The sequence below is a fragment of the Podarcis tiliguerta genome, assembly GCF_965153285.1.
Source record: "Podarcis tiliguerta genome assembly, chromosome: 2".
NCBI classification, from domain to species: Eukaryota; Metazoa; Chordata; class Lepidosauria; order Squamata; family Lacertidae; genus Podarcis; species Podarcis tiliguerta.
The window spans coordinates 58,094,985-58,120,692 of NC_139535.1; the positions used below are offsets into that span (position 1 = coordinate 58,094,985).

The 25,708-nt window shown below is 43.4% G+C and overlaps 1 protein-coding gene across 2 annotated transcripts in view; it reads left to right on the forward strand.

The window, feature by feature from the left end:
* ADAM19 (ADAM metallopeptidase domain 19) overlaps window positions 1-25,708 on the forward strand; it is a 57,251-nt gene that overhangs the window by 21,494 nt on the left and 10,049 nt on the right. For both annotated transcript variants that reach the window (XM_083422716.1, XM_083422717.1), the window contains exons 4-17: window positions 7,456-7,534; window positions 8,932-9,008; window positions 11,404-11,596; window positions 12,069-12,134; window positions 14,874-14,945; window positions 15,865-16,031; window positions 16,651-16,735; window positions 18,380-18,519; window positions 19,168-19,345; window positions 19,992-20,081; window positions 22,020-22,215; window positions 23,301-23,409; window positions 24,119-24,320; window positions 25,461-25,538. In XM_083422716.1, coding sequence (XP_083278842.1) covers window positions 7,456-7,534; window positions 8,932-9,008; window positions 11,404-11,596; window positions 12,069-12,134; window positions 14,874-14,945; window positions 15,865-16,031; window positions 16,651-16,735; window positions 18,380-18,519; window positions 19,168-19,345; window positions 19,992-20,081; window positions 22,020-22,215; window positions 23,301-23,409; window positions 24,119-24,320; window positions 25,461-25,538 — 1,732 coding nt within the window. The remainder of the gene's footprint in view (window positions 1-7,455; window positions 7,535-8,931; window positions 9,009-11,403; window positions 11,597-12,068; window positions 12,135-14,873; window positions 14,946-15,864; window positions 16,032-16,650; window positions 16,736-18,379; window positions 18,520-19,167; window positions 19,346-19,991; window positions 20,082-22,019; window positions 22,216-23,300; window positions 23,410-24,118; window positions 24,321-25,460; window positions 25,539-25,708) is intronic.

Consider the following 25,708-nt stretch of genomic DNA (forward strand, 5'->3'; position numbering starts at 1 on the left):
TAACCTCAAGGCTGGATTACTGCAATGCACCCTCCCTGCAAAACAAATTTGACAAATGGAAACCAAATAATAGAGAATGATGTCTTAGATTTGACCTCTCTATGTTGTCTCTTATGCTCCATAACTTTTTCTGCAACTACTATCATAAAGGGGCAATCCATCTTTCTTCCATCATGGGACTCAACACTATATATACAGGGTTCCCAGGTGCTCTCCCAATATACATATATAGATGTTTATAAGTGCAAAGGACATGGACATATTCCCAGTTTGATGATGTCATAATAATAAATAGCCGTTGTCAGGAATTACTGAGGTGGAGGAAGCTCCTGATCTGTTCCATTCACTTGCTTATACCATTTATCCACTGGACTAACAAGCCAAGTCATCAATTACCCTTTCACATACTCTTATAATACTTTGTTTCCGTTGCTGTGAAAACTATGAATATACAGTATCATCTGCAGCAACAGTCCATATTGTTCAAAAGTATTTTTGTGGGTTTTACATTAGATTGAAGGTAAATTTCTCAAATTAATCCAGACCCTTGAATTCTGAAAACTCAAAACCGTTTATTTATTTGTTTGTTTGTGCTTTTGTATATTTCAATTCTCACCTGCTTCCCTTTCCTTTCTCGTCCCGTCCCTGGAAGCTGCTCATAGTTTTTCAGTGAGGCTGATGTTGTGACTTCTTATCAGTTTTTCTCTCTTGAGCTGTACTTTCTCTTTCCTGATTTGAAATTGTCCCCATTTACTCATTAATCTGTATTGCTGGATATCTTTAAATTATAGCTATGCTTCTGTCTTAGGTTGAAGACCTAGCCAGTGCTGACTGACATCATCTAGTGTGAATGAAAGCAAGACATGCAGTATTTTGTATCTCTTAGTTTCTGTTCATTGGAATTTCATCTTTTATTTCTCTCTTTGGACTTTGAACACATAGGAAACTTGGAGCCTACCTTATACCAAGTCAGATCATTGGTCCATCTAGCTTAATATTATCCACACTCATTGGTAGCAGCTCTCCAAGGCTTCAGGCCAAGAACATTCCCAGTCTTGCCTGGAGATCCTGAGGATTGAATTTGGGGCTCTCTGGGGTGGTAGAGCACAAAGGATGCTCTACCGCTGAGCTACGGTTATGTTCTTATGTACTTTTTGTTCGTCTCCTGGAACCAGAGGTAGGATAGCTCTTATGGTGGGGTGAAACAACTTTCTCCGATGAGAGCAAAATGATGAAGTCAAGGATGGGTGTAGGAATGGTGCAGATACCAAGGAAGCCCATGCAGAGGGGACACCATTTGAGTTGTTCTTTAGGCATAAAAATATTCTGGGATGGTGCTGAGGGAATGTGCCTTCCCCTTCCTCAGTCCTTGCATCCCTCTGACCATGAGGGATAGCTCAGTTGGTAGAGCATAGGACTCTCAATCTCAGGGCTGTGGGTTTGAGCTTCACCTTGGGTGGAAGACTCCTGCACTAGAGGGGATTGGACCAGATGATCCCTGTGGTCCCTTCCAACTATGGTTCTATGATGCCATGGAGGCATGTTGGAAAGTATGGATTTATCTCTCCGTTCTGGTGGAGGCTTCAGTCATGTAGGGGGCTGATGAAATCTCCAGAAGAGCCACGCGACAAGGGAGCTGCGATGTATGTGCCTCTGTTCCCTTGTTGCCATTCGGATGACACAATGCTCTTTTCTAACCTAATTTCCATCTGCCTCATACATAAAATATTTGACACTCCCCACCCTATACCACAAAATAGAAGCCTCTTCACTGCAGGCACTTTCGCTGATCTGCCCCATGGTGTTAAGATGGAGGATTTGTTAGGAACAATGGTATCATTGACAGAGCCGAGCCAAGCCAAGAGGGCTCTGAATGGGGCTGGAAACAAGACTTTAAGACATCTGTACATTGTGGCTGTGGGCCAGGCCCTTGCTCACTCCTTGGATTTGACCCTGCTCCTGAAGTTTGCAGCTCAATGAAAACTGGCAGCAGCTGTCCACATACAGCCTGCATCTATACTTCAGCAGCAGGACATTCAAAACTGCAGACAGCAGCAAGCAGCCTGCACCCACAGAAGTTATTCTTTCAAAGCAAACGCTGGGTGCATGCTATGTGGGTGTATCAAGGTCAGCTTTCACTTGCCTAGATATGGGCCAGTTATTTTTTTCTTCTGGGTTAAAGCTGCAACCCTCCACATATTACCAATATAAAACGGGTTGTGTGTGTGTGTGCTCCAGCCATTTCTGAAATCACATCAGCTTTGAAAAACAGTTCCAGTTTTGTTGTTAATCTTATCAGCAGAAGCAGCTTCCTTTCTGAAGATAGAATAGGAGATTGAAGCCAACAGCTGGCAAAATGCTATCAGCCCCCTACAACAGGGTTGGGCTGATGCACAAACTACTTTTTGAAATCACTGGCTGGTCAGTCTTTGTTAGAGAATAGAGCCTGATCTATGGGGCTGACACTGCTTTCCTGCCAGGTAGTCTAGATTTGGCTGATTTTTCACGACATTCACTGTCATAGTTAACTTGTATTCTTCTTTAGGGCCATTGCCTGTGATGCTGGAAAAATAATAACTGTCATATTAGTCAGCAGAACCACTTAGTGATTTTCATCCCCTTGGCAGAAAAGAAACAAAAAGTATTTTTTTTTGGGGGGGGGAGGCAGAGAATCTGAACCAAGTGGCTCATATTCTTTATCACAAGAGAAACTTAGAGCTATTTCTGTACAGTATACTGGAAGTGCCTAAGGTCTGCAGTAAATGCATATGTGAGTTTTAATAGCAGAGGTAATGAGGAAGCGTTTTGTATGTTGTGAGTTGCTTGGGAGTGATTTCTTGGGGGATCCATATTGGTGGCGTGGCCACCTGGTGGCAGGTGGGACCAAAGCCAAAAGTGGGCAGAGGCACCCATCTCTTCCTCCCCACCTCTTTCTCTCTCTTTTGTTCTCTGTGCCCTCCTCTTGCTTTGGTTCTGTGGTGGGTGGAAAGAAAAGAAGCTTCTCCTTCTTCCTGACCAGCATGAAAACCCAACAGGTTGGGAAGTCATCACTGGGCACTGGTACGGAAGAGGATGGAGCAGGGCTAAAGAGGAGAGGTCATGGCAGAAAGGCACTGGGACCTACGTCCAGTCCGGTGTTGGCAGTTCCCCATTCCTGTTTTAGTAGGTGTGACAAATAGACATTTATTTATTTAGGCATTTTCAGAACTGTACCTTCATCTAAAACATGGACCTCAGAGACCTGTTGTACATAAAAGTCAGTCCAAATCTCTACTATATATTTGTTTAAAGAACCAAAACAATAACATCTGAGAAATAATAAACCAACAACTATTCAACGAGCAAAAGTTAGAACTAATAGTTTGGAGTGAGATAAACCATGAGCCCAGGTTCACATGTAATGCTATGCAAACCTGTGGAATAGTGTTGGGTCTCACGAGAACAGCACTAATGTTGCTGCAGTTTTTACTGGTGCTCATTCAGGCTAAGCCATGATTTGGCTTAGTGCCAACGTCTGAACCATGTCACAATCATGTGTGTGTGTGCAACTTATAGCGCACAAAGGAAAATGTTTACCACAGCTGTTTGTGATATGAACACATTCGTCAGCAAGACCTTCCTCTTTCAAATAAATAACAACACATGCAAAAAGTTGGCCAAATGACCTCAGAATTACATTGCTGCTCATGTGTGTTAGATTGCCATTTCAATGTTTGGTTTTATTTTATGCTGGATTTAACTGTAGATCCCAGCCAGGCATTTGTTTAGTGTCCAATTAAGGATGTTTTATTTTTGTATTCATAAGCATGAAATGGTGTGGCTCATAGCCATTAAGTTAGTTTAACCCTGGTTATTTTGGGTCCATGGGTTTGACAATAAGAACATAAGAATGAGAAAGGTCTTTTTGTTTTTTCAAAAAATATAGGGATTGCAAATAATCTCAAAACAACATATGTTCCAGACAGTAGGATGACCCCTGGAGGTGGGGAGTACACAGGTAGGGCTCCTTGACTGCACCATGGGCTTTTCCTCCTCTTAAATTCCTGATGTAAGAGCTGTTGTGCTGGATGGCCCATAGCCTCTACCCATAGGGAAAATTAGAATCTGTGACTTGCCTTGTTTCAGGACTTAGCCCAATTTGTCACATGCTGGCCACATTTGTACTTACCGGTAGGTCCTTCACATCTTGCCCATACTCATTAACCACAGCATGACACATTTAGCGTTTACTGACATTTGTGTGGTAGGCTGACAAAAAATGGAAACCAGCAAGTTACAGTAACTGAAAATTTTCATTTTGAATATTTTTATCCTGACTTTTACAAAATAAAAATACCACATGATTACTTGTATTTTGGCTTCTCTAGAATAAGATTCATACTCAGGACCAGGCTGGATTATTTTGCTGCTTGAGGCAAAGGCACCGCCCTCACTGTGCCCGGCCCCCACTTTGCAACTGGGCGCCTGCCACTTGCTGCGGCTTGGCATTCACTGCCCAGCACTCGCCACTGTTGAGTGCTCAACATGTCCTGCTACTCCACCATGGTGGCTGTGCCCCAATGGGACATAACAATTCTATTAAGCTGCACCTGATCTTCTTGGAATATACCGAGTAAAGTGGAAATGGCAGGACTTTTAGAGCGATGGGATCTCAGTTGTTCTTGGGGCCCTGGTAAATACCCACCCTCCGGAGTTAGCCTTGACCACAATAATATTAAGTTTGCGTTAGTAGGGCAAAACTCAGATTGTTGGGTTTTGTTTGCTCGGTGTAAATAACCCCAAAATTTCCTGTTTCTTTTGTAGTCTAAAGAATGGCATCATAGGTTGGGAAACAATAAGGGGAAATGGAGTGAGAGACACACAATTCAGGGAATGTATAAACAATATCCATTGAGCTTATAGTGCCCTTAGTGTCGTCGTACATATGCCAAAGTGCAAGTCATAACTCAGTAGCTTTGAATCTATCCTCTTTTAATCAGATGTCCAAAGATGGGAGAAGATGAAAGATTTTCAAGTAAAATGAAGTTCAAGTAAAAGGCATAGGGGTACAGTGTTATATGTATGGGTAAGTTAGGTAACTTGGAGATGCTGGTAGTTGTGATTTGGATGAATGGTGATCTGCATATGGCAGTTCATGAAAGAGCAATGATTTTATAGCTCCCCTGACAATTCATTGCCTATTAGGACAAAATGGTCATACTCAAGCTCTCAGCTGATGTCAGCTGGCCTTGGTTGTCGGTGTGTCAATTATCACATGCTCTTATCTTTGACTTTGGATATACCTACATTACAAGTATTTGTGTTTTGTACCAGTTTGTTATCAGCATCCACCAAAAAAATCTTGGATATTGCTGTTTGGTAAGGCTGAAAATTCTGTTTAGAGATCCCTCTTCCCCACCCTCATCCTCACAGAACTACAATTACCAGATTCTCCTGTCAGAGGGAATGACCATTTTGTTTCAGTCTGTACTACAGATATATTGCTCAAATATACTTTCATATTCTTGGTCTCAGCCCAGACTTAAGAACCAGGATACATACGTGTGTGTGTGTGTGTGTGTGTGTGAGAGAGAGAGAGAGAGAGAGAGAGAGAGAGAGAGAGAAAGTAAATGGGATAAATTTTCACAAAATTTATAAATAGAATGGGGAAAGTGGGTAAATTGGATTTTGTCTCCTCTCATAATATTAGAATGCGAGGTCCCCTGATGAAATAAAAAAGTACTACTCCATTCAAATTCTAAAATTCCATGTGACTTCCATGTTTTTAGTTATAGTTTCATGTGTGCAATTGAACTGCCAATTTGGAAGAGCTTACACTGGTCAAACCCTTTGCATATCTGTGAAGTGCTTCCAGGAGTCACTACTTTAATTATTATTATTATTTAACCTCATCTGGGTTTACCACACCTGAAGCAAGTTTGGCACAGCCTCTCCTAAGGCCATTGCTTGCTCTGAGCATATTGCTTATGTCAGTTTCCTGGAAGCTAATAGTTTGGGTGGGGGAAATAATTCTTTCTTGCTTTCCAGACCATGACAACATAGGAGATAATAGAGAGCTTACTTTGCAGTATTTTTTGTTTAGGGTTTTTGTTTTATTGTGGTTATCTGTAGTCTGCAGTTGCAAGGCTTGGTGTTCTGTATCAGCAAAGAAGGCCAGGGAAGCTAAATTAATTTTGCTGGAGTACAGTAACGATAAAAGGTTGCCATATTGGCATTAGTTGGCTTTATTTATCTCTAGAGCACATTCAGTATACAGAGGTACTTTTAATATCGTAACCTTCTGTGAAAGACATGCAACTAAGAGCTAACAGCTTACCCTAGGCCAGACAGTGAGCTATACAACTTTTGAAGTTAACTTAAATGATGCAGGTGTTTAAATGATGATCCTTCTGAAGGGAGCGAAGAAAAGAGATGCATTTTCCTTTATCTCTCCTGATGACTCACAGATCATGGTGAAGTGCCAGGGGCCATTTGTCGGTGAATACTAGACTTCCCGCAAAGCCCTCAAAAAGCCTATCTTTCCCCTAGTTGCATTTGTGTATTTTACTCAGCTTGATGGTACACATTGCAGGTTATTTTAGCAACACAGTGGTGTCCAGCGGAACAGGACAGCACTGCCCACTTGGCTTCTCAACACGGAGCTCACTGCCAATAACCAAGAAGGAAAAGGGCAAGTCAGTGGGGAGGTCAGCACACTGCAAATGCACCGGATTGGCTCTGCTGCTGTGCTTGCACAGCACCAACCTCTGCCCCGCCTCACCTCTCCCTCTTGGTTACTAGCAGCAACCTCCACACTGGGAAGCAAGGTGAACAATGCCACCTCCACTCCACTCTGCCACGCCAGCTGCATCTCCAACAATATATTGTACAGACCCAAAGGAAGATTAGTTGTTGTTGTTGTTTAGTTGTTTAGTCGTGTCTGACTCTTCGTGACCCCATGGACCAGAGCACGCCAGGCACTTCTGTCTTCCACTGCCTCCCACAGTTTAGTCAAACTCATGCTAGTAGCTTCGAGAATACTGTCCAACCATCTCGTCCTCTGTTGTCCCCTTCTCCTTGTGCCCTCCATCTTTCCCAACATCAGGGTTTTTTCCAGGGAGTCTTCTCTTCTCATGAGGTGGCCAAAGTATTGGAGCCTCAGCTTCAGGATCTGTCCTTCCAGTGAGCACTCAGGGCTGATTTCCTTAAGAATGGTTAGGTCTGATCTTCTTAAAAAGACTGTACTTTTATTTATTTTAAAGATTTCTATTTTCTACATACAACTTTGGCAGGCCCAAATGCCACATGACAATGTTGTTGTTGTTGTTGTTTTTTAAAAAAAGCTTTTGTAAGAAATTGGTGTAAGCTTTTAATGATGTATGATAGGAAGATTTCACAGAGGTGGACAGTTTAGATAATGACATGCAAAATATAATTCTTTCCTGCTCTCTTTTGTCTCTCCTTTGTTGCTGGCAGGAACCTCTTTGCACCAGGCTATACAGAAACGCATTATACTAAGAGTGGAACTCCCCACACTGTGACGTTGAACAACACAGTAAGTATTGCATGCCCAGCCACAGAGTCCCCACCCTAGGGAGCCTAGAGGGAATAGTGAATGGAGACGACAAATGTAGGCTGTAGTTGGTTTCTCCTGTGCAATAGGCAGAAGAACCAAGGCAGCCCAGATCAGTGCATTCACGGTAAGCAATTAACTATGGTTTGCTATGATGTGTGAACTGGGCCATACAATACAAACTGGATTGGCTCTTGTTCCACCATGGCAGGTCACACTTCTTCTCAAGAAGTCCTATTGAATCTAAAACTGGATAACCATGAGCTGGCCTCTCTGCTTTTGTCCTCTGCTAAGAGGGATCTGAACGTTAGTTATATTCTCAGTTCACTGCAAAGCTAGCCCTTGCCAGCTGGCTCATATCCAGCAGGACCTTCTTCATGAATTAACTGTGTGGAAATGCTTTGACTGGCTGGCACTTCATCGAAACAGTGCAAAAATTCATATTGCTAATTAGATGATTAAAAAATGAAAAAGCTTGTGTCTATGAGCTCATCCTTCTTGATGCTGCTTCCTCTTCCCTTCCTCTAGGCTTAAAGTTTCATGAGAAAGATTACTGTGGTGGAATTTTATTGGCAATTGGGTTGTAAAGCGCATTTTTCCTGCCATTTGTAATGACAGGAACCTGCTACAATAGGGCTTTATCACTTCATGCCATGTGGGTGTTTTAAAGATCTGAAAAGTAACAATGCTCCGGGAACCATTTGGAGAAAGCGGTAAAGTTCATATTGATTTCAGTGTGCTTTGGATTTGGCCTTTAGGCAGGCTTTCAAAGGAATTACGTTCAATAATACTGCAGGACTCAATAGTATTATGCCAAAATGAGAGGTTATGAATAACTGATCTGTACTTTATTCACACCTGAATATTTCTTTATGAGATTATAGAATGGGAACATTTCATTTAACTGTTACGTTCATGTTCCACCTTTCTTCCAAGAGGCTAAAGGCAACATACAAGGCACTTGCCTCCATTCTTTCCTCACAGCAAACTGTAGAGATAGTGACAAGCCCAAGGTCACTCAGTGAGGTTTGCAGAGATTTGAAATTGGGCCTTCTGATTTTAACTGTTACACCAGACGAGCTGCTTACAGTGGTGGAATATACCTAAAGAAAAGGAGACTTGAATGTATAAATGTTTTCCACAAAATAGTACATGTACATTGCCAGATGGAAATGACAAGGTGTTTATACTCAAGCCATGTGCTTTTTGAAACCCTTCTTGGACTGTGGACTTCTCATATGCAGGGTATTTTGGGGAGCAGGTGGAGAAGAATCTATACATTTTGCTATCCTCTTCTTGCATCGACCATCAAGGGGAGTTGAGGAGGAAGAATAAATTTACAGAATAATACCTTGACAGTCTTTGTTCTGTCCTTCCAGGATCATTGCTTTTACCATGGTACAGTGAGAGCGGTAGAAGACTCAAGTGTGGCACTCAGCATATGCAATGGTCTACGGTAAGGTCAAGCTCTTCCTTACAGAATCTCAAATTAGATTAGTTCTCTGGGATCACAGGGACATCCTGATAGTCTTGTAATTCCCTATCAGACAATATGACAATGACATGTTTTTTTAAGCCATTCATTAGTTATTTTTAAGCCATACATGGAGGAATGGTGACAGATGTAAATGGGTATTAACTATGGCAGCTGCTACCCATCCATGAACACAGTCTTAACAGTGAGTCTGTAAGTGACTGTGGAGGCCAATTCTGGGTCTACACATCCTTCCCCTGTGGGGGCATAGGTTTTCAGGCAGGAGTTGATCACGGCGAGGATTTGCTAAGCGTGCCTTCCTCTTAACACGTTTCTCCCTTTCATCCTGAGTTCAAGTGTCTTCAAAGCCCATGACACCTTTGGTAAAGGCTGTTCTCCAACTGGAGTGCTCGCAGGCCAGTGTTTCCCAATTGTTGGTGTTTATACTACATTTTTTAAAGATTTGCCTTGAGAGAGTCTTTCAACCTCTTTTGTTGACCACCAGCATTACGCTTTCCAATTTTAAGTTCAGAATAGAGTAGTTGCTTTGGAAGATAATAATCAGGCATCTGAACAACATGACCAATGAAACGACTTGAACTGGACTTGGACTACTGAGCTACACTGTTGATAACAGAATGGTAGATTTGATTTGTTTATTTATTGCACTTATATCCTCCTTTTTTCCTACAATGGAACCCTGTGCAGCAGACATGTGGTTCCCAAGTGGTCTCCCATCCAGACACTGACCAGACCTAGACCTGTGTAGCTTCAGCCTGACCATGCCCTGATCTAAGCCACAATAACAGTTCTTATGTTGCCCCAGCTCAAACTTAGAATCAGAATCACACAAATGCAGTGTTGGAAGGGACCACAAGAGTCATCTAGTCTAACCCTCTGCAGTGTAGGAATCTTCTGCTCAAGATGGGGCTCAAACCTACGACCCTGAGATTTAAGAGACTCATGCTGTACCAACTGAACTATACTGAAATGACAAATGACATCAGTGAGGGACCCCCAGATATGTACATTCAAAAGGAGGTTATCTGCATTAAGATTTTCATCCCCAAGCACCATAGGAAGAAATGTTCATTAGATACTCAAGATTCTATTCCTCTGAATTCTATCTTACATAAAATCTCATCATCAATAGACTCATTTCAGTATCTTCAGTTTCCACCGCATGCTTGCTTTCCTGCCTTCTTAGAATCTTATCTCTTTATCTCAACAGATTATTCTGAATTTCTTCCTTTCAGTGCCAGCATTTTATAGCAATCTTGACATACATGCTTCTTCTGAAAAGCTGTTCTCTTCCATTTACCCGTCGCAAGAACAGAATTCTATAACATCCCATGTTAGCCACAAGTCTGTTGTACAGATATGCACATATTTATTCCACGTGAGATGATTTGACCTCCTGAAATGACAAGTTAAAGAGATTATTTTTATAAACAGGACGTGGTTTCCTTTTGGTCACCTTTATTCAAAGCCATTTGAAAGCTGGGCTGCCATCCAGTCAGGAAACAGTTTTGGCCAATTTTTTCCCCCCCTCCAAATCCCTCAATGACCTCAAGTCACTTTAATGTAAACAAACTGTCCAGTAGTGTAAACAAAGCAAATCCTGGCCATTTATGGCTGACATAATACACAGAGCCCACACAACACAAAATAGGAAGCATCGCAGGTGCATGCTGGCCTACTTTCACCCTCCCCCCCCCCCCCATTTCCCGGTATTTTATCCCTGGCTGCAAAATGACTATCTGAAACCTCGTTTTTCATTTACAGTAGAGTTGGTCCATGTGCTGGCCAGTATCCTTCATGTTGTTCTAAGTCCTTTCAGAATTACTGGAGAAATACAGAAGCTAAACGCTTGCATATGTTTGTACTTCTCAAGGGGGGAAGTGAGCAGGTGGGGAAGGGTGTAACTATCTCTAAGGCCAAACACTTCTTCCTTGGTACAATGCACTCAAAACAATCTCATTTGAGAAATTGTTCCCAGTCATTCTGCATAAATAATAACTGGGAGAGCAAAAACACCCAATTTTATATAGGCAATTCTCATGAAACAATACTAGATTAGTTTCCTTTGTTGAAAACAGGCCTTTATACAAATTCAGTAAGAAATTATTCTGCAAAATATACACCAAGCTAGGCGATTATTGGTTTGTATTCATGGAATCATTGAGTTGGAAGAGACCATGAAGGACATCTAGTGCAACTTCCTGCAAATGCATGAATCTTTTGCCCAACATGAAGCTCGAAGCCATGACCCTGAGATTAAGATTAAGATGCTCTAGTGACTGAGCAATCCCAGAGGAATAATGAAGTGTAAATACTTCCGCTCCATAACTTCTGCTTTATTGATTTTGTCTTCCAGTGGCCTTATAGTATTGAGCAACAACCTCAGTTATATCTTGGAACCACTGCCTCATAGCCAAGAGCAACACTTGATCTACAGGTCTGAACATCTCAAGGTTGCCAGGGGTACCTGTGGAAACCAGCATTCAGGATCAAAGCCTATGGATTGGCTTGGAGAATTGACAGGCCCAGCCGGGTCCAGTTATCGCAGGGTTAGTACTTCTGAATTATTCCGTTGCATCCTAGAAGACATCTGTTTTGAAAGCTTTAAGAAAAACGATGATTCATGCTTAAGTGTTTAAAGTACTTCACTTGTATTATCTCAATAATCATAGGAACAGCAGTATAAAAAAGGCCGCATCATTATTCCTAGATTACAGATGAAGGACTGAGGCTAAAAAACAGTAATTTGCCTTAGGTCCACCCCAGGAAAATGAAGTCTGAGCTGAAAATCCATAACAGAACTTCTCCTTCCTCTTCTTTGCCCACATGTCACCTATACTGTCCTCAAATCTGAGCTGGAGAGGTGGGGTTTTCTCTTGAAATTATGAGGAATACAAACAGTTTCTAATTATTTCTAATTATTTTTGAACCTCACAAAATGAGTACATTTTTATAAAAGTGTTTTTTGGATTTCAAGGAGCCTCATGAAACAGTTTGGGATGTGTACTTTTGTCACCATAGGTGAAGAGGGATGACCAACAGTCTATGAAATATGTGGAGCTCCTTCTAGTGGCTGATTATGCAGAGGTAAGAGGGACGTGGATTTATACCAGATCCAGAATCAAACCCAGGATAGACAGTTCAGGGCCAAACTATTATTACATGTGAGATCAATGATTGGACCTTCTGGTGATTTGTCTTAAGTAAAAAGACAAATCACAAGGAGCTATAGGGGGATCCTGCATCCATATCCCCATCCCTTTGGTGTTAATAGTAACTTTGGAGGCTGCTTTAAAGTAAAAATACAGAAAACTATGACACAAAATCAAAATATCCTGCTCCAATTAATATGTTAATTGGACCTGGTGAGCTACCAAAAATAGCAAAACAGGAATGTTTTGTCTTGGATTGTTTTATTTGATGTTTTAATGTCTTTTAAACTGCTTTGATATTTTTTTCTTAGAAATACAAAGCGGTATAGAAATAAAATGAGTATAATTTATGTGCGTTTTCCAAACCTGATTTAACAATGCTCCTTATCCCAGATCTGTATACTTCTCTTCTCCTGTTCTTTTAGCTGCAGACCCTTCTGCTGAAACATGTAGCAAAGGATCAAATTGTATTGAGAGCACTCATATATTTCATATTGTGTATGTTAGCAACTGACAGAAATGTAAAAACATCCTGTCTGCATGTGCCTGGAATCTGTTTCTAATCAGTGACCTGGAGCTAGTTGGGTCTTTGTCTTGTTAACCATCCCCAAGAGCATTAGGTCATTCACGCATCTTTTATTTTAATGGCTTTTTTTCCTGGCACACTCTTCTCCTAAGATTTCATCGCTGCTCATATAATTTATGTCGGGGTAACTTGATCCTCTCTGCATAACTGGATCTCTTCATGACTGTTGTTTTCCCACTTGCAATTTTACAATTGATGTAAAGGACACATTCTCCCTGTTGTGACATATCTGTGTGTCTGCACACATGCACATACACACAAGGCTTCCATTATGCTAGAGTTTGTGTTTCTGAATTCTCTATGCATAAATATCATGCATGACTATTGTGTTTAGTTAATCACAACTAGTGCCATTTGGATTTTACAACCAAAACTGCAATCCCACTTGGGCCCCTGGTTACAAATTGTTCCAAGCAGAGTAGACAAACCACTGCGTTTTTCTCAGCCTCAGACAGTGATGGGTTAACTCTGGCCCACTGATCTAACTTGTAGACCTGTCAGGTCTGTTCACTTGCTCAAGTCATGGCCCCTTGCCCTACATATATGGTGCCAAGTGTGAGGCAGGAAAGGATATGGCTACCTGTCAAAAGCAGGGTTTAGAGCAGTGTTTCTCAAGCTTGAGTCCTCAGCTGTGGTTGGACTACAAATCCCATCATCCCTAGCTAGCGGGACCCAGTGGTCAAGGTTGATGGGAGTTGTAGTCCATCCACAGCTGGTTACCTGAGTTCAAGAAACACTGGTCTAGAGGCACTATTAATCAGCTGGTCATTGACACCTGCAAAACTCCCTGCCTATGCTATTGTGGTTTGATTTCAAATTGTGCAGGCAAAGGAGAACATTTCACCTGGTGATATTGTAATGTCAGGTGATTGACAGGTAGGCACTGAGAAGCTGAGCAGGTGGTGTGAGAAAAATAACATTCTGGGTTTTCTGGTTGTTTGCTCACCCTCCTTTTACTAGACAAAGTGAATACAGAAATACATAAGGAGACATCAGATAGAAAAATAGGCAACCTTTTCCCCAATCGCACCCTAAAAGGGGGAAAAACCCACTTCACAAAACAGACCCACAAATAGTAGTTGCTTGGATCAAGCAACCTATGTTCAGTTAACAGACAATATTTTAAGGGACATGCACATCACACCCGTTTTTGGGTAGTGTTTTTTTGCAGACACTGCAAAGCAGAAGCTACATCTGCTCTGCAGTGTCTGCAAAAACCAGCACAGCAATTTATGGAGGTTGCTATGCAAACATCTGGATGGGATAAGTTGCCCCGAGGCTAGTGTGGGCGATGCAACCAGCAGAGCTTGAGGGACAGGGATTAGAACACTGACTACTAGATAGCATTCTGTGCATATAAGGAGAATACAACTAATCCTGCCAAAAACGTATAGGCGGCATTTCAGGATAATGTTACAGCTGTGTTCGGTCATGTAGGACAGAGAGATTGTGCTCTTTTTATAATTACAAATAGCCTGATACAGAGGAATAATCAACACTGGTTAGTGGGCAGTCAGCTGCAGCAAGAAACCATTAGCATCTATGCCATCTGGACTGTACTTTCATGAACCCCACTAATCTCTCAGGGGTGAGTGGTGACACTAATTCTGCTAGGACAGGCAGGGTAACTAGACTCTGCTGTGCTAAGAGCTGGTTTTGATTTCGGTGCCATTCTGATGTTGCTGAGTAAGCCACATCATAAGAGCTGTGTACCTCCATGAGGGCTGTTCAACCTTTCCATTTCTAAAATTAGAGGTTATTATAACAGTGCCTGAAATACACAAAGGTGCCTGAAATGTGCTCCAAAAACTTGACCGTATACAGACTATGCTGAACTTTTTATCTAAAGAATTCGAAAAAATTATTTAAGTGTTTTCTGGAAGCGCAGAGTACAAGGAAATTATTAAAGCTTGTAAATGTTCGTGGGATAAATTGAAATGCGAGTTTCAAATCCCTGGTAGTTGGGCTGTAAAAACAGGCAGCTCTCCAAGTGAGTCAGGGTCAGAATCTCAAAGGAATAAATTTCACAGAGTTAGGAATGGCAGTGATATTTTATGGCATAATTCTGAAATGCTTTTCCCTCCCCAGTTTCAGAAGCATAATTATGATCTTCAAGCAACCAAAAATAAGTTACTAGAGGCTGCCAATTATGTAGATAAGGTGAGACCAAATAGCAACATTTTATGAGAAAACGGCTTTTATTTTTTTAAAGAAAGATGTCAAATGCTAAGGACTTAACCACATGCTTATATGTGAATATTCACTTTTTAAAAAAATAAGAAAAGAGTTTGGGAAGTTTCATTTGTTGAAAAAAAATGGCAGGGGGAGGAGTGCTTAACTTTCATCCCTCCCATCATTCCAACTTTCATCCCAAGGTCGCTGTTTTCCTGTGAAGTTCCAAATGTGTATTTGAATAATTTTAGTAGTAGCTTTAAGAAAGATATGAAACTTAAGATAAACCAATAATTAGTTAATTTAAGATAAAAGTGTGTATTGGCAACAAATAATATATAAATGAAATGAGGAATGGAGGGGAGGTCAGGTCTACAGTCTAAGGAGCACTTTTTGCTTTATTGATTTGTAATTAATATTGACTTTATTACTGTTTTGTTTGTGTTCTTGTTTTGTTTTTTGCTTTTTTGGTGTATCAATTATTATTATTATTATTAATAATAATACAAATGTGTATTTCAGAGGACAAATTTGTTGTATGGGGGAAAGCCACTGCAGGGGACATTTGAAGGAGAAAAATGATTGGCATGTAAAAAGATTAAGAACCTAACTCTATGCTGTTTTTTTCTGTACATCCCCTTTCCTCCCAGCTGCTTTTCCAAATATTTAAGCAATCAGTGGCAAATTCTGAGCGTTTGCATGTAATGTCTAGTACAGCTCTAAGAATCACAAAGAATTCAGTTCCAGCTTTTGCTGCATGTTTTATGTACATTTATTTCCCAAGGAGTGCTAGGTAAGGAAGAATTGGGTGTACTGTCTTCTAGGAAGATGTAACTCATATTGGAGCTATAATATGGTAGAAACAGAGGCATGTGATTAACTCCAGCTCTTTTCTCCAACCTCTTAGTTTTACAAATCTCTGAACATACGGGTTGCTCTGGTTGGGCTTGAGGTTTGGAATGACCACAATAAGTGTGACATCTCTGAGAACCCACATTCGACCCTGTGGTCTTTTCTTGCTTGGAGGCGTAAGCTGCTTATGTACAAAAAGCACGACAATGCCCAGCTAATCACGTAAGTTGTTTTTATAGGAATAATGTGACCGCTGCTCCGAGTTCTCTAGCTACTAAATGTGAACTGGTACTGTTCTATGTAACTGTGTTGATACTAGTCACACTTTAGGTGTGTGCCCCCCTCCCTGGTATAAAGGACCAAATGCAGATCCTGTTTCAAAAATACCTGCAACCACTTTCATGTCTTGCCAACCCCTTCTATAGAAGATTTGCGTTGGTTCGTATTGACTTGTAACTTTTGTAGAAAGCAATAAACGTAGGCTTAATTTCCAGATTTGCCTCTAAAATGTAACTGCATGCATAAACCAATTCAAAAGGCTGTGGTTTGTGTGAATCCTTTAATGTTTGCAGTGTTTAATGAACCACTGGGATCATTGCTGCTTATTGGAACGGTGCTGGGGTATAGCAGGGTGGTAGTGAGATCAGGGCAGAGTGGGAACACCTACTGTACGTGGTGACCCTACCAGAGCACTGCACAGCCCCAACCTCGCTGCCACCCAGCCCTGTCCAGGTTTGCTTTCAGTGATGGCAGTGGAGAAAGGGCAGCACAGACTGCTATGGAATGCTGGGCACTTAGACAAGCAGCTCTTCTCTGCAACATCTCTCCAAATCTGTTTCAGTGGGATGTCCTTCCACGGTACTACAATTGGCTTGGCCCCCTTGATGGCCATGTGTTCTGTCTACCAGTCTGGAGGAGTGAATATGGTAAGCTTCATAAAATTGACAAAGAGCATAACCCTCCAGGAAGTTGCTGTGCACAAGATCCAGCGAAATGAGTAGCAACACAGCATCCCAACCTTCCACTGGATACTTCCCGTATTGTTTTGTGCCTGATGAAACCACCATCCAGAGAATGCAAGGTCACAAATTAACATTGCTTGGTGGTAATTCAGGAGACTACCCTTTGCCCCAAGAGCACCACTTGAGATGATGTGTGACCCTATCACAGATTCCTGTGATCATCGTCCCAGTAAACTAGAATTGCAGTTTTATGTACACTTACCTGGGAGTACCCTTGAGCACGGTGAAATTTATTTCTGAGTAGATATGCATGAGATCTTAGCTTAAAACATTTATGGGGCACATGTTATCTTCAGGTGCTGTTGGACTCCAGTTCTCAGGGCATCCCTAAGAGGACTTGTGGCAAATGACATTGTCAGCACCCACCCCCCACCCACAATTCCTTCATATTCTCCCTGCTTCTGGCACCCATCCTCTTAATTGTGATGGCAGTGGCACCCCTTTCCCCACCTCACTTCTTGTTTGGTCTTCTGCTGCTGCAGCAACAGCTGCCCCTGTGCTGGTCCAGGGGCGAGGTCCAGGACCTGAGTCAAGGGTCGGCAGACAGTCCTCCACGAGCGAGGTGGGGTCCACAGCGAGGAGCCAGGCAAGGACAGGAACTCTGAGGGAACCGGACTGGGTGCTGGCCGAAACAGCTCTTCAACGACGTTGCTCCCGCAACCTGGGACCGGGCTGACTGGCCTTTATCTTCTCTGAGGCCAGGGTCGGCCCTGGCCCCCAGGAGACCCGCCTCTCCTGGCCTTAAGGCGAGCACTCCTCCTGGGAGAAACCAGTTCCCTCCGCCTCTCCGTCCTGAGCCTCTGCAGTTCAGGAGAGGCTGAAGGGTTACTGGACCCAGGGGGGGACTCACCTGTAGGCACTGAGTCCTCAACCACCTCCGGAGCCAGAGTGGATTCACCTGGTACCTGCTCCTGAGGATCCGGCACAGGTGCAGGCGCTTCAGAATCAAGGCCCTGCCCCAGTTCAGCCGGCCCTGGAGGTGGGGACTCCTGTGCAGGCTGGGATTCCTCCGGTTCAGCCTCTGAATCGGATTCCCAGGCCATCACAGCCCCTCTGTCCCCCTGGTTTACATTCCCCTGCTTTTTCTGCCACTTTGGTATCACCAAGGCCCTCTGCTCCCACCCTGCCTCACTATAGGAACAAAGGCGGCGAAGAGTCTCGCTGGGTGGATGGGAAGCAGCGGGGTTGTTGGTACCTAGTACCTATCAGAGTGTGGAGCCTGGGGTGGTCACTCCAGTTTGCCCCCTTCCCAAGGATGCTGCCCTCCCAACTCCTGTCATCCCTGTCCAGGATATGCTGAGATGATGGGAGTTGGGAGTCCCAACAGCAGCTGGAGGGGCACAGGTTCCTCCTGATCCCTGGCTTGAGTCTGAGAGTAGTTCTTCCCAGGAATGTTGCGCAGCTGAGGAAGAGGAGAGCATCTTGCACCTACGCCACATTGGGCATTCTGATGGACAGGCCCATCTCCTGTGCCAGATAATGCATATTTCTGTTCACACTTTGCTGCATGGTATACTGACTCTCACCCTTGATTCCTTGTCTGGACAGGATCACTCTGAAAATGCCATTGGAGTTGCTGCCACCATGGCCCATGAGATGGGCCATAACTTTGGCATGAGCCACGATGCGGCTGGCTGCTGTACGGCCAGCGCTAGAGATGGAGGTTGCATCATGGCTGCTGCAACAGGGTGAGGCGGCTCTTCTCATTGTTTGGTAAAAACATGCTACAAACTGGGTTGCATAAGAGTGCTTTCCTTTATTTGCGACTGACTTGAGGAAGGAGCTTTAATCTGAATTATAACTTGGTCAAGGGCTCACCCACACTTCTGAGAGATTTTCTGCTTCCCCTGTGCTTCTAGCCATGAGCCAAAGTGGTTTTCTGTTTTCCCCGCCACTTTCCTGCTGAATCAGAACAAACATCAATCCACAGAAAACCTGATTGGCGTTTGCTCCAATTCAGCAGTAAAGAGCCAGTTTTTCTGGGGGAAAGCAACAAGACAGGTGGAACAGTGGACAAGCCCAAATATAAATCTACCCACCATGTTTTTCACTCTCTCAGAGGTCAGGAAAGTTCTAACAGTCTAGCACTTAAAGTTCAGTGATAAAATGAAACAGCATCCCCCCCCAAAAAAATATTTTGTACAGGACGGATTCCTGCTTAAAGGCAAAAAGGGCAATTCTGTTGTGCCTGCCATTCACTTGACACAGTAATGATATACCAATAGGGAAAGGAAGCATTGTTCTCTGGTGGTTTCTAGTAACAAAATATTTTCTTGTGTCACTGTAATGCATTACTTCACAATCCATTCAAAGCAATGTGCCCTCCTTGCTTGCAGGGACCCATTCCCCAGGGTATTCAACAGATGCAATATGAAGGAGCTGGACAGGTACCTGCAGTCTGGTGGAGGGATGTGTCTTTACAATATGCCAGATACCAAGACCTTATATGGAGGACAGAGATGTGGAAACGGCTACCTGGAGGAAGGGGAAGAGTGTGATTGTGGAGAAGAAGAGGTAACTCTCGATGGACTTATTTCATGATCAAAGGGGTCACTGGCACGACTTTCTCTTATCCATGTTACAACAACTTTTAAAAACTAAAACATAGGCTTCAACAGTAAGCAGAGAGAGAAAATGGAATTATGTTACAGTGACATATCAGCAACACAAACACTCTCTGTAAACCTGGAATAGTTCTGCCTCTGTCCCACCCCCATAGAATGATTACTTGGCTGATTGTAATTCCAAATCTCCTTTGCAACTAAAGAACCAAGAGTCTTGTGGCATCTGGAAGACAATTTTTCTTGTGACAGAAGCACAAAACTAGACTAGATGCACAATCTCATGGGAAGCGATTCGGCAATGAAATAAATGAATGACAATGATAATAAGGATAGCATTTTGATCCAAATTTATGTGAGAATTGCTGCAGTTCAATAATTCTGGCAGCTCCCAAGCACATCATGGAGGTAGTGATACAGTTAGAAAATGTGCTTGCAGCTCGCTCCAGGTTATTTGTTATGTGTGTGCTTTAAAGACCAATTGCACATGCAGTTACAACCTTACAACCTGCCCTGGAAAGCGGCCCAATGCTCCCTGGTGTTTTTTTGTCTGCCCTGTAAACACAGCACGTGTCTTGTTTCTTCCCCCTCTCCCTTAGGAATGTAATAATCCTTGTTGCAATGCCTCTAATTGCTCTCTGAAGCCTGGTGCTGAGTGTGCCCATGGAACTTGCTGTCACCTCTGCAAGGTGGGGTTACTTGGTTCCTCTCTGTACAGCACAACAAATAAAGGTTTGCTTTCCTGTTTATAGGACAATAACTGAGAAGGAGAGGGAGGGAGACTGTGACCTTGTTCTGTCTGGGGCTGGTTTGCATGTTAGATTCACACTTCTTTTGGGAAACCCAGGTATAAAAAGTACTCCACTTTAAATGGAAGAACACATGCATAGCACTTTCAACGGTAAACTGGGCACAGGGGTTGAAATATGTGGCTTTCCTTATAGTAAACACAGAAACAGCAAACCAAGTGAGCAAGCCCCACTTCCGCAGGGAGACCTGGTCATTTAAATATGCACAAACCGCTCACTTTTGACAATGCCACAAGTGTATTTTGCTAGCGTCAGGCTGCATTTTTCTTGAAATGCCTTCTGTTACTGCTGGACAGAAATCTACAGGTGTTTGTGTGCCTAGGCGAGACTGTGAAAGAGCCACCTATTTTCTCGTCTTGTGGGAAACCTACTCCTCAGCCCCAGCCCCCACCCCACCCCGCCAGCTGTTTTGGCTTATACTGGTGCCGCCTTGTGTTTATGGGATATAGCAACTGCAAGTGGATGGCTTGTCTTTCAAAGCAGGCAACTGGCTGGTGTGGGGCCTCCCTGCTCGATTCTATTACCAGTTATTGATATTTCTTTTTCTGCGCTGCAGGCGCCTCAATGCTAGGGAGACAAAACATGTACTTAGGCACACAGAGGCTGTTTTCCGGGGGGATTAAACTGCCTTGTATCTCGCTTAATAGCTTTCTCTTCTGCTTTGCACTACCCAAAGCTGAATTCCTTTGCCAGCCAACTGACTGATAAAACTGTAGCGGTAGGCTCGGGTGGGGTGCAGATGCCTGTGTCTCATTTTACGTCTCAGTTTTCCTAGGCAAGTGTAGTTAAAATAGTCTTGGTATGTTAACTGCTTCCATGCTCCTCTCCAAATGCCGACTTCCATTAGAATCAGGTGCCTGGTACAACCCAGACAGATGGGCGGCCCATCATCATCATCATCATCATCATCACCACCACCACTGCACATGTTGGCTCTGTTTGTGGCCAGTTTATCAGGTCCAGTCGTTCTCCAAGCAATTTCCATCTTTTTGCAGACAACTGCAACATTTTAATCCTCTCCATCAGTTTCAGGGAATCTTTTGTCTTCCAGATGTTGCTGAACTATAACTCCCATCAGCCACAGCCAGCATAGCCAGTGGCCAGGGATGATGGGAGTTGGAATCCATCAGCATCTGGAATGCCAAAGGTTCCCTACACCTGCTCTACATGGTGTCAACTGCCTGCAGCCGGAACAAGGCTGACAATCACCGCACTTTAAAGCAGTCGCCGTAGCCCTGAGGATGGTGAGGAGCAGCTGTTAGTCCTTCAGAGTTCTGCACACAAGATTCATTGTGTTTTTATGTGAGCACGGATACTTCTCTTCCGCCCTGTCTTTGCGTTGAAACTTTATGTTGTGCCAGCAGTATATTCCAGGCACCGTGCAGAATACAGACATAGGCTGCTCCCTGCCCTTCCCATCTAACCTGGTGCTGTCTACTCTGGCTAGTAACAGAAGCTCCTCAGTGGTCTTTACCAGCACTGCTGTCTGAGTGAGATCTTTTAAAAAATGGAGATGTTGGGGATCGAACCTATGTCATTAAGGACAAACAAGGGTGCAGCAATGCCCAGAAGCCACCCTCCTGTCACTGCTGCTGCTGACCAATACAGTGTGCCCACAAGGTTGTGGGACTGCTGGATTGATGGAATAGGTACACCAATGCATACCTATTCAAACTGGTATTCTATAAAATCATGAACATTTTAGAAGGTGTGGGAAACCTACAGGCAGAAAGATGAACCTGTTCACTTAAGTCACCAGGTGTGCTTACCTGAGTTTTACCCTGGAGCGACTCTTTTAATTGTTTCCTCTTTCTTTAGTTGATTTCACCGGGGACTCTTTGCCGGGAACAAGCCAGACCTTGTGACCTGCCAGAATACTGTACAGGCAAATCCCCGTTCTGCCCCGCAAACTTCTACCAACTGGATGGCACTCCTTGTGCGAGTGGCAGGGCGTATTGCTACAGCGGAATGTGCCTCACGTATGAACAGCAGTGCTTGCAGCTCTGGGGATATGGTAAGGAGGGACATGTGACTAAATGGGATGGGGGGCTTTTCAAACAGCATGGGGTCTAGGGAAGGGAAGGAGCAAATTGTTCCCCTGCTGATATCCTGAGCTTGAGGGATGGAGCTGTATTAGGACAGAGGAGCAGGGAAAATGATAGATTGGGGAATGGACTTTACATCCATTGAGTCTGCTGTGACCAGATGCAACCGTGACTTGTGTGCTCTTAATAGATAAGTAGAGTGAATTTTAGCAGGAGCAGCTTCTCCTATCACAGTGCAGTAGGTTCAAGGGAAATTGCATATGCTAAAATCCCTTCTGCTACACAGCCCTGTCCCCAGTTGAATATGATCAACCTGTTGGGTCCATACCTTTATTGTGGCTGGTAGCAGTCCAACCAAATGGAATGAGGAAAACCGTTCCTTTTACTCTACCAGTAATTTTCTATCCAGATTGTCAAAAACTGAATCTCCTGGTCTCTAAAAATTATGGAAGACATTGCCTTTTAAATAAATATGGTTTTAGCAAACAATTTAATATTGGTCCCCACTTTCCTATTTCTTGCCTATGATATTTTGAATGGTGGGGAATAGCTTTTTGAACTTTCTTCACAGCCATGTGGAATTAAAAAACCTTTCTTTAAAAGGAGTATGGACTTCTCATGATTCCACATACCAAGAAAAGTTGCTTCATAAGCTACGTGTGGAGCACATTACACATATCTTACATTTCCACTGTTCGTAGCAATCGGCTGCCACACTAGCCAGTTTTTTTCAAATTTGGGTCCTCAGCTGTTGTTGGACTACAACTCCTATCATGCCTAGCTAGCAGGACCAGTGGTCAGGGATGATGGGAGTAGTAGTTCCACAACAGTTGGAGACCCAAGTTTGAGAAATGCTATGCTATCCTGTGCCACAGGGGGAGTGATACTGATGACTTATCTCGTATACCTCGGTTTCTTAGTGTTGCTGTTGGTTTTTTTGCTCTTCACAGTAGAGAGTTCACATCTACTGCCATGGTAGAAAGTCAGTGGTTGGCAGATTTGGGTAAGCTACTATCTTCCATAGAAAGCAGTTACATGAATCTCTTCCATGCAGGAGCAAGGCCAGCACCTGACATCTGCTTTGAGAGGGTTAATGCTGCTGGCGATTCCTATGGGAACTGTGGGAAGGATATCAATGGCCGATACAGGAAGTGCAACTTAAGGTAGAAAGCAGATCCAACTATTCTGGGTGGGATTGGTGTCCTTACAGGTTAAAGGCTTAAAAATAACCAGTTTTCTATTGTAACTGGCTGAAGATGACTTCTGGTTCCTTAGGAATTTTGTTAGCAATATTCAGTTGCTTAGATTGAATATTTTAGTGAATGTTCATGCCATGTGAACGTAAACCATTCTTTCGGGTCACTCTTTTTCAAAATATCCTTCTGCTGGCTTTTCTGAGTGTGTGGTTTGCATCTAAAAAGAAAAGCAGCATGACTTGTGAGTAAGACCCCCACCTACTGTGTGAAATGAACTGTGTGAGGTGCTCATTTGTGAACAAATCTGCTACTTAGAAAAGAGGCCCAGCTGGCCACCTCAGGTACTACTTATTGATGGGTTGCCACCAATCTTTTAAGGAGGAGGCTTAGGTGATCCCTCATGAGAAACTCTAATGAGAAACTTTATTTCTCAAAACCAAGCCTAACTCTAAGCATTGACTCCTTTGAGGGTGATCCCAAGATATATCCAGGGAAAAGTTGATGCAAACACACCATTAGTTGTGCCTAAGGAACATTAGCTCCTGGACCCATAGAAAGTTCTCTGTCTCAAATTTGCTCATTTTGTAGGATGGAAATGATAGTTTCTTGAATGTGAAGAAAAGCTGACACTTTAGCCAGAATGCTCAGGTTCTTATGCACTATTTTCACTTTCCAGAGATGCTAAGTGCGGCAAGATACAGTGCCAAAGTTCTGCTTCCAAGCCTTTGGAGTCCAATGCTGTTGCAATTGACACGACTATCACATTAGATGGAAGGAACATATTCTGTCGTGGGACTCATGTATACCGAAATGAAGACGAAGGTGACATGTTAGACCCGGGCCTTGTGATGGCAGGAACAAAGTGTGGTGACAGCCATGTAAGTGCAGGTTGCCTACAATGCTCAGGCACCTTTTCCAACCGTGTGCTATGGAGAGAGCTCAGTTTGTTTTGTTTTCAAAGCACCTGAGTGACGCCACTTTTTCAGAGGTTTGATACAGCTTTGAAAAAGAAAAAACAAGTGGAACTCTCTTCAGAAATGAGTGTCAGGAACCAGAGCCAGGAATAGGTCAGAAGAAAAAACACCAGTGCCAGTGAAGTTAGCTCTTTATTCAAAGAAACCAAAATAGCACAGGCCTTGTGATCACAGCAACTCTTCCCAGTAGGTCTCGCCCCAGTGAGGCAATTGTGAGGACTGAAGGTCACCACCTTCCCACCACTCTGTAAGGTTCCTCTTCAACTTCTTGCCCCAGCAGCCTAAGGCTCTGTTGTCTTATCTCTCATTGCTCTGTCCTCCTAATTTCTCTGTATGTTCTGGGATATCAGGATGGACAGGGGGTTGGTCATAGTAGGAGCGGGGGACTCCCTGGCTTCTTCAGCAGCCTACTTCATCTCTGTCCCATGCCCACCTTCCTCTTCTGCCTCTGATTCTGGACTGCTCTCTGCCCCATGCTCTTCCTGCTCACTAAATCCTGTTGCTGCTTCAGCTTCTGACGCTTCCTCCTGCCAATCTGTTCCCTCTTCTCCCTCGGACCACCCATTGTTGTCCCACCACCACTCCCCCTAGCTCTGAGTCTTCCTTCCTTGGGGGTTCCCTTGGGGGTTCCCCAGCTTGTGCCTCCTGCCATCCAACCAGTCCATGACAATGAGTGTGCTCATTGTCATGTGCTTGTTGGAAAGGAGTGCCATGTGGGAGGGAATGTTCCCAACCCCCAGATTTGATCCCTTGTATCCTTCTGAGAACTGTGCTCAATACAAGGGAATGCTCTGAGGCTTGAGGCTGGTTTGCGTTTCACCAGCTCCACCACATCAAATATTGGGTGGAACACTACAGACCTGTGAAAGCAAAATAATTCTTGTTCAACCTCATGTCAGCAGATCAGCAAGCTGTGGAGGGGAACCACGGAACAATAATCTGTGGGGTGAAGCAATGGATGCAGCTTTGATTATCTCCCGGCCTAGGAATACATTTCATAGTACTGCTTCAGTTTTATCCTGAATGCCTGTCTTCCTCCTACAGATTTGCTTTGAGGGGCGCTGTAGAAACACCTCCTTCTTTGACACTGGAGACTGTGGGAAGAAATGCAATGGCCATGGAGTAGGTATCTTGGTTTCTGCCTTCTAAATACGGAACTCTGTGCTACTTGCCCATTCAATTAGTGATTTTTATTTCTATCTGTAGGAGGAAATATATGTGATTTCACTGATACATGCAGTGCCTCAGAGCATAACCCCTGCATAAATAGACAAACTGATGTGAGCAAAGCT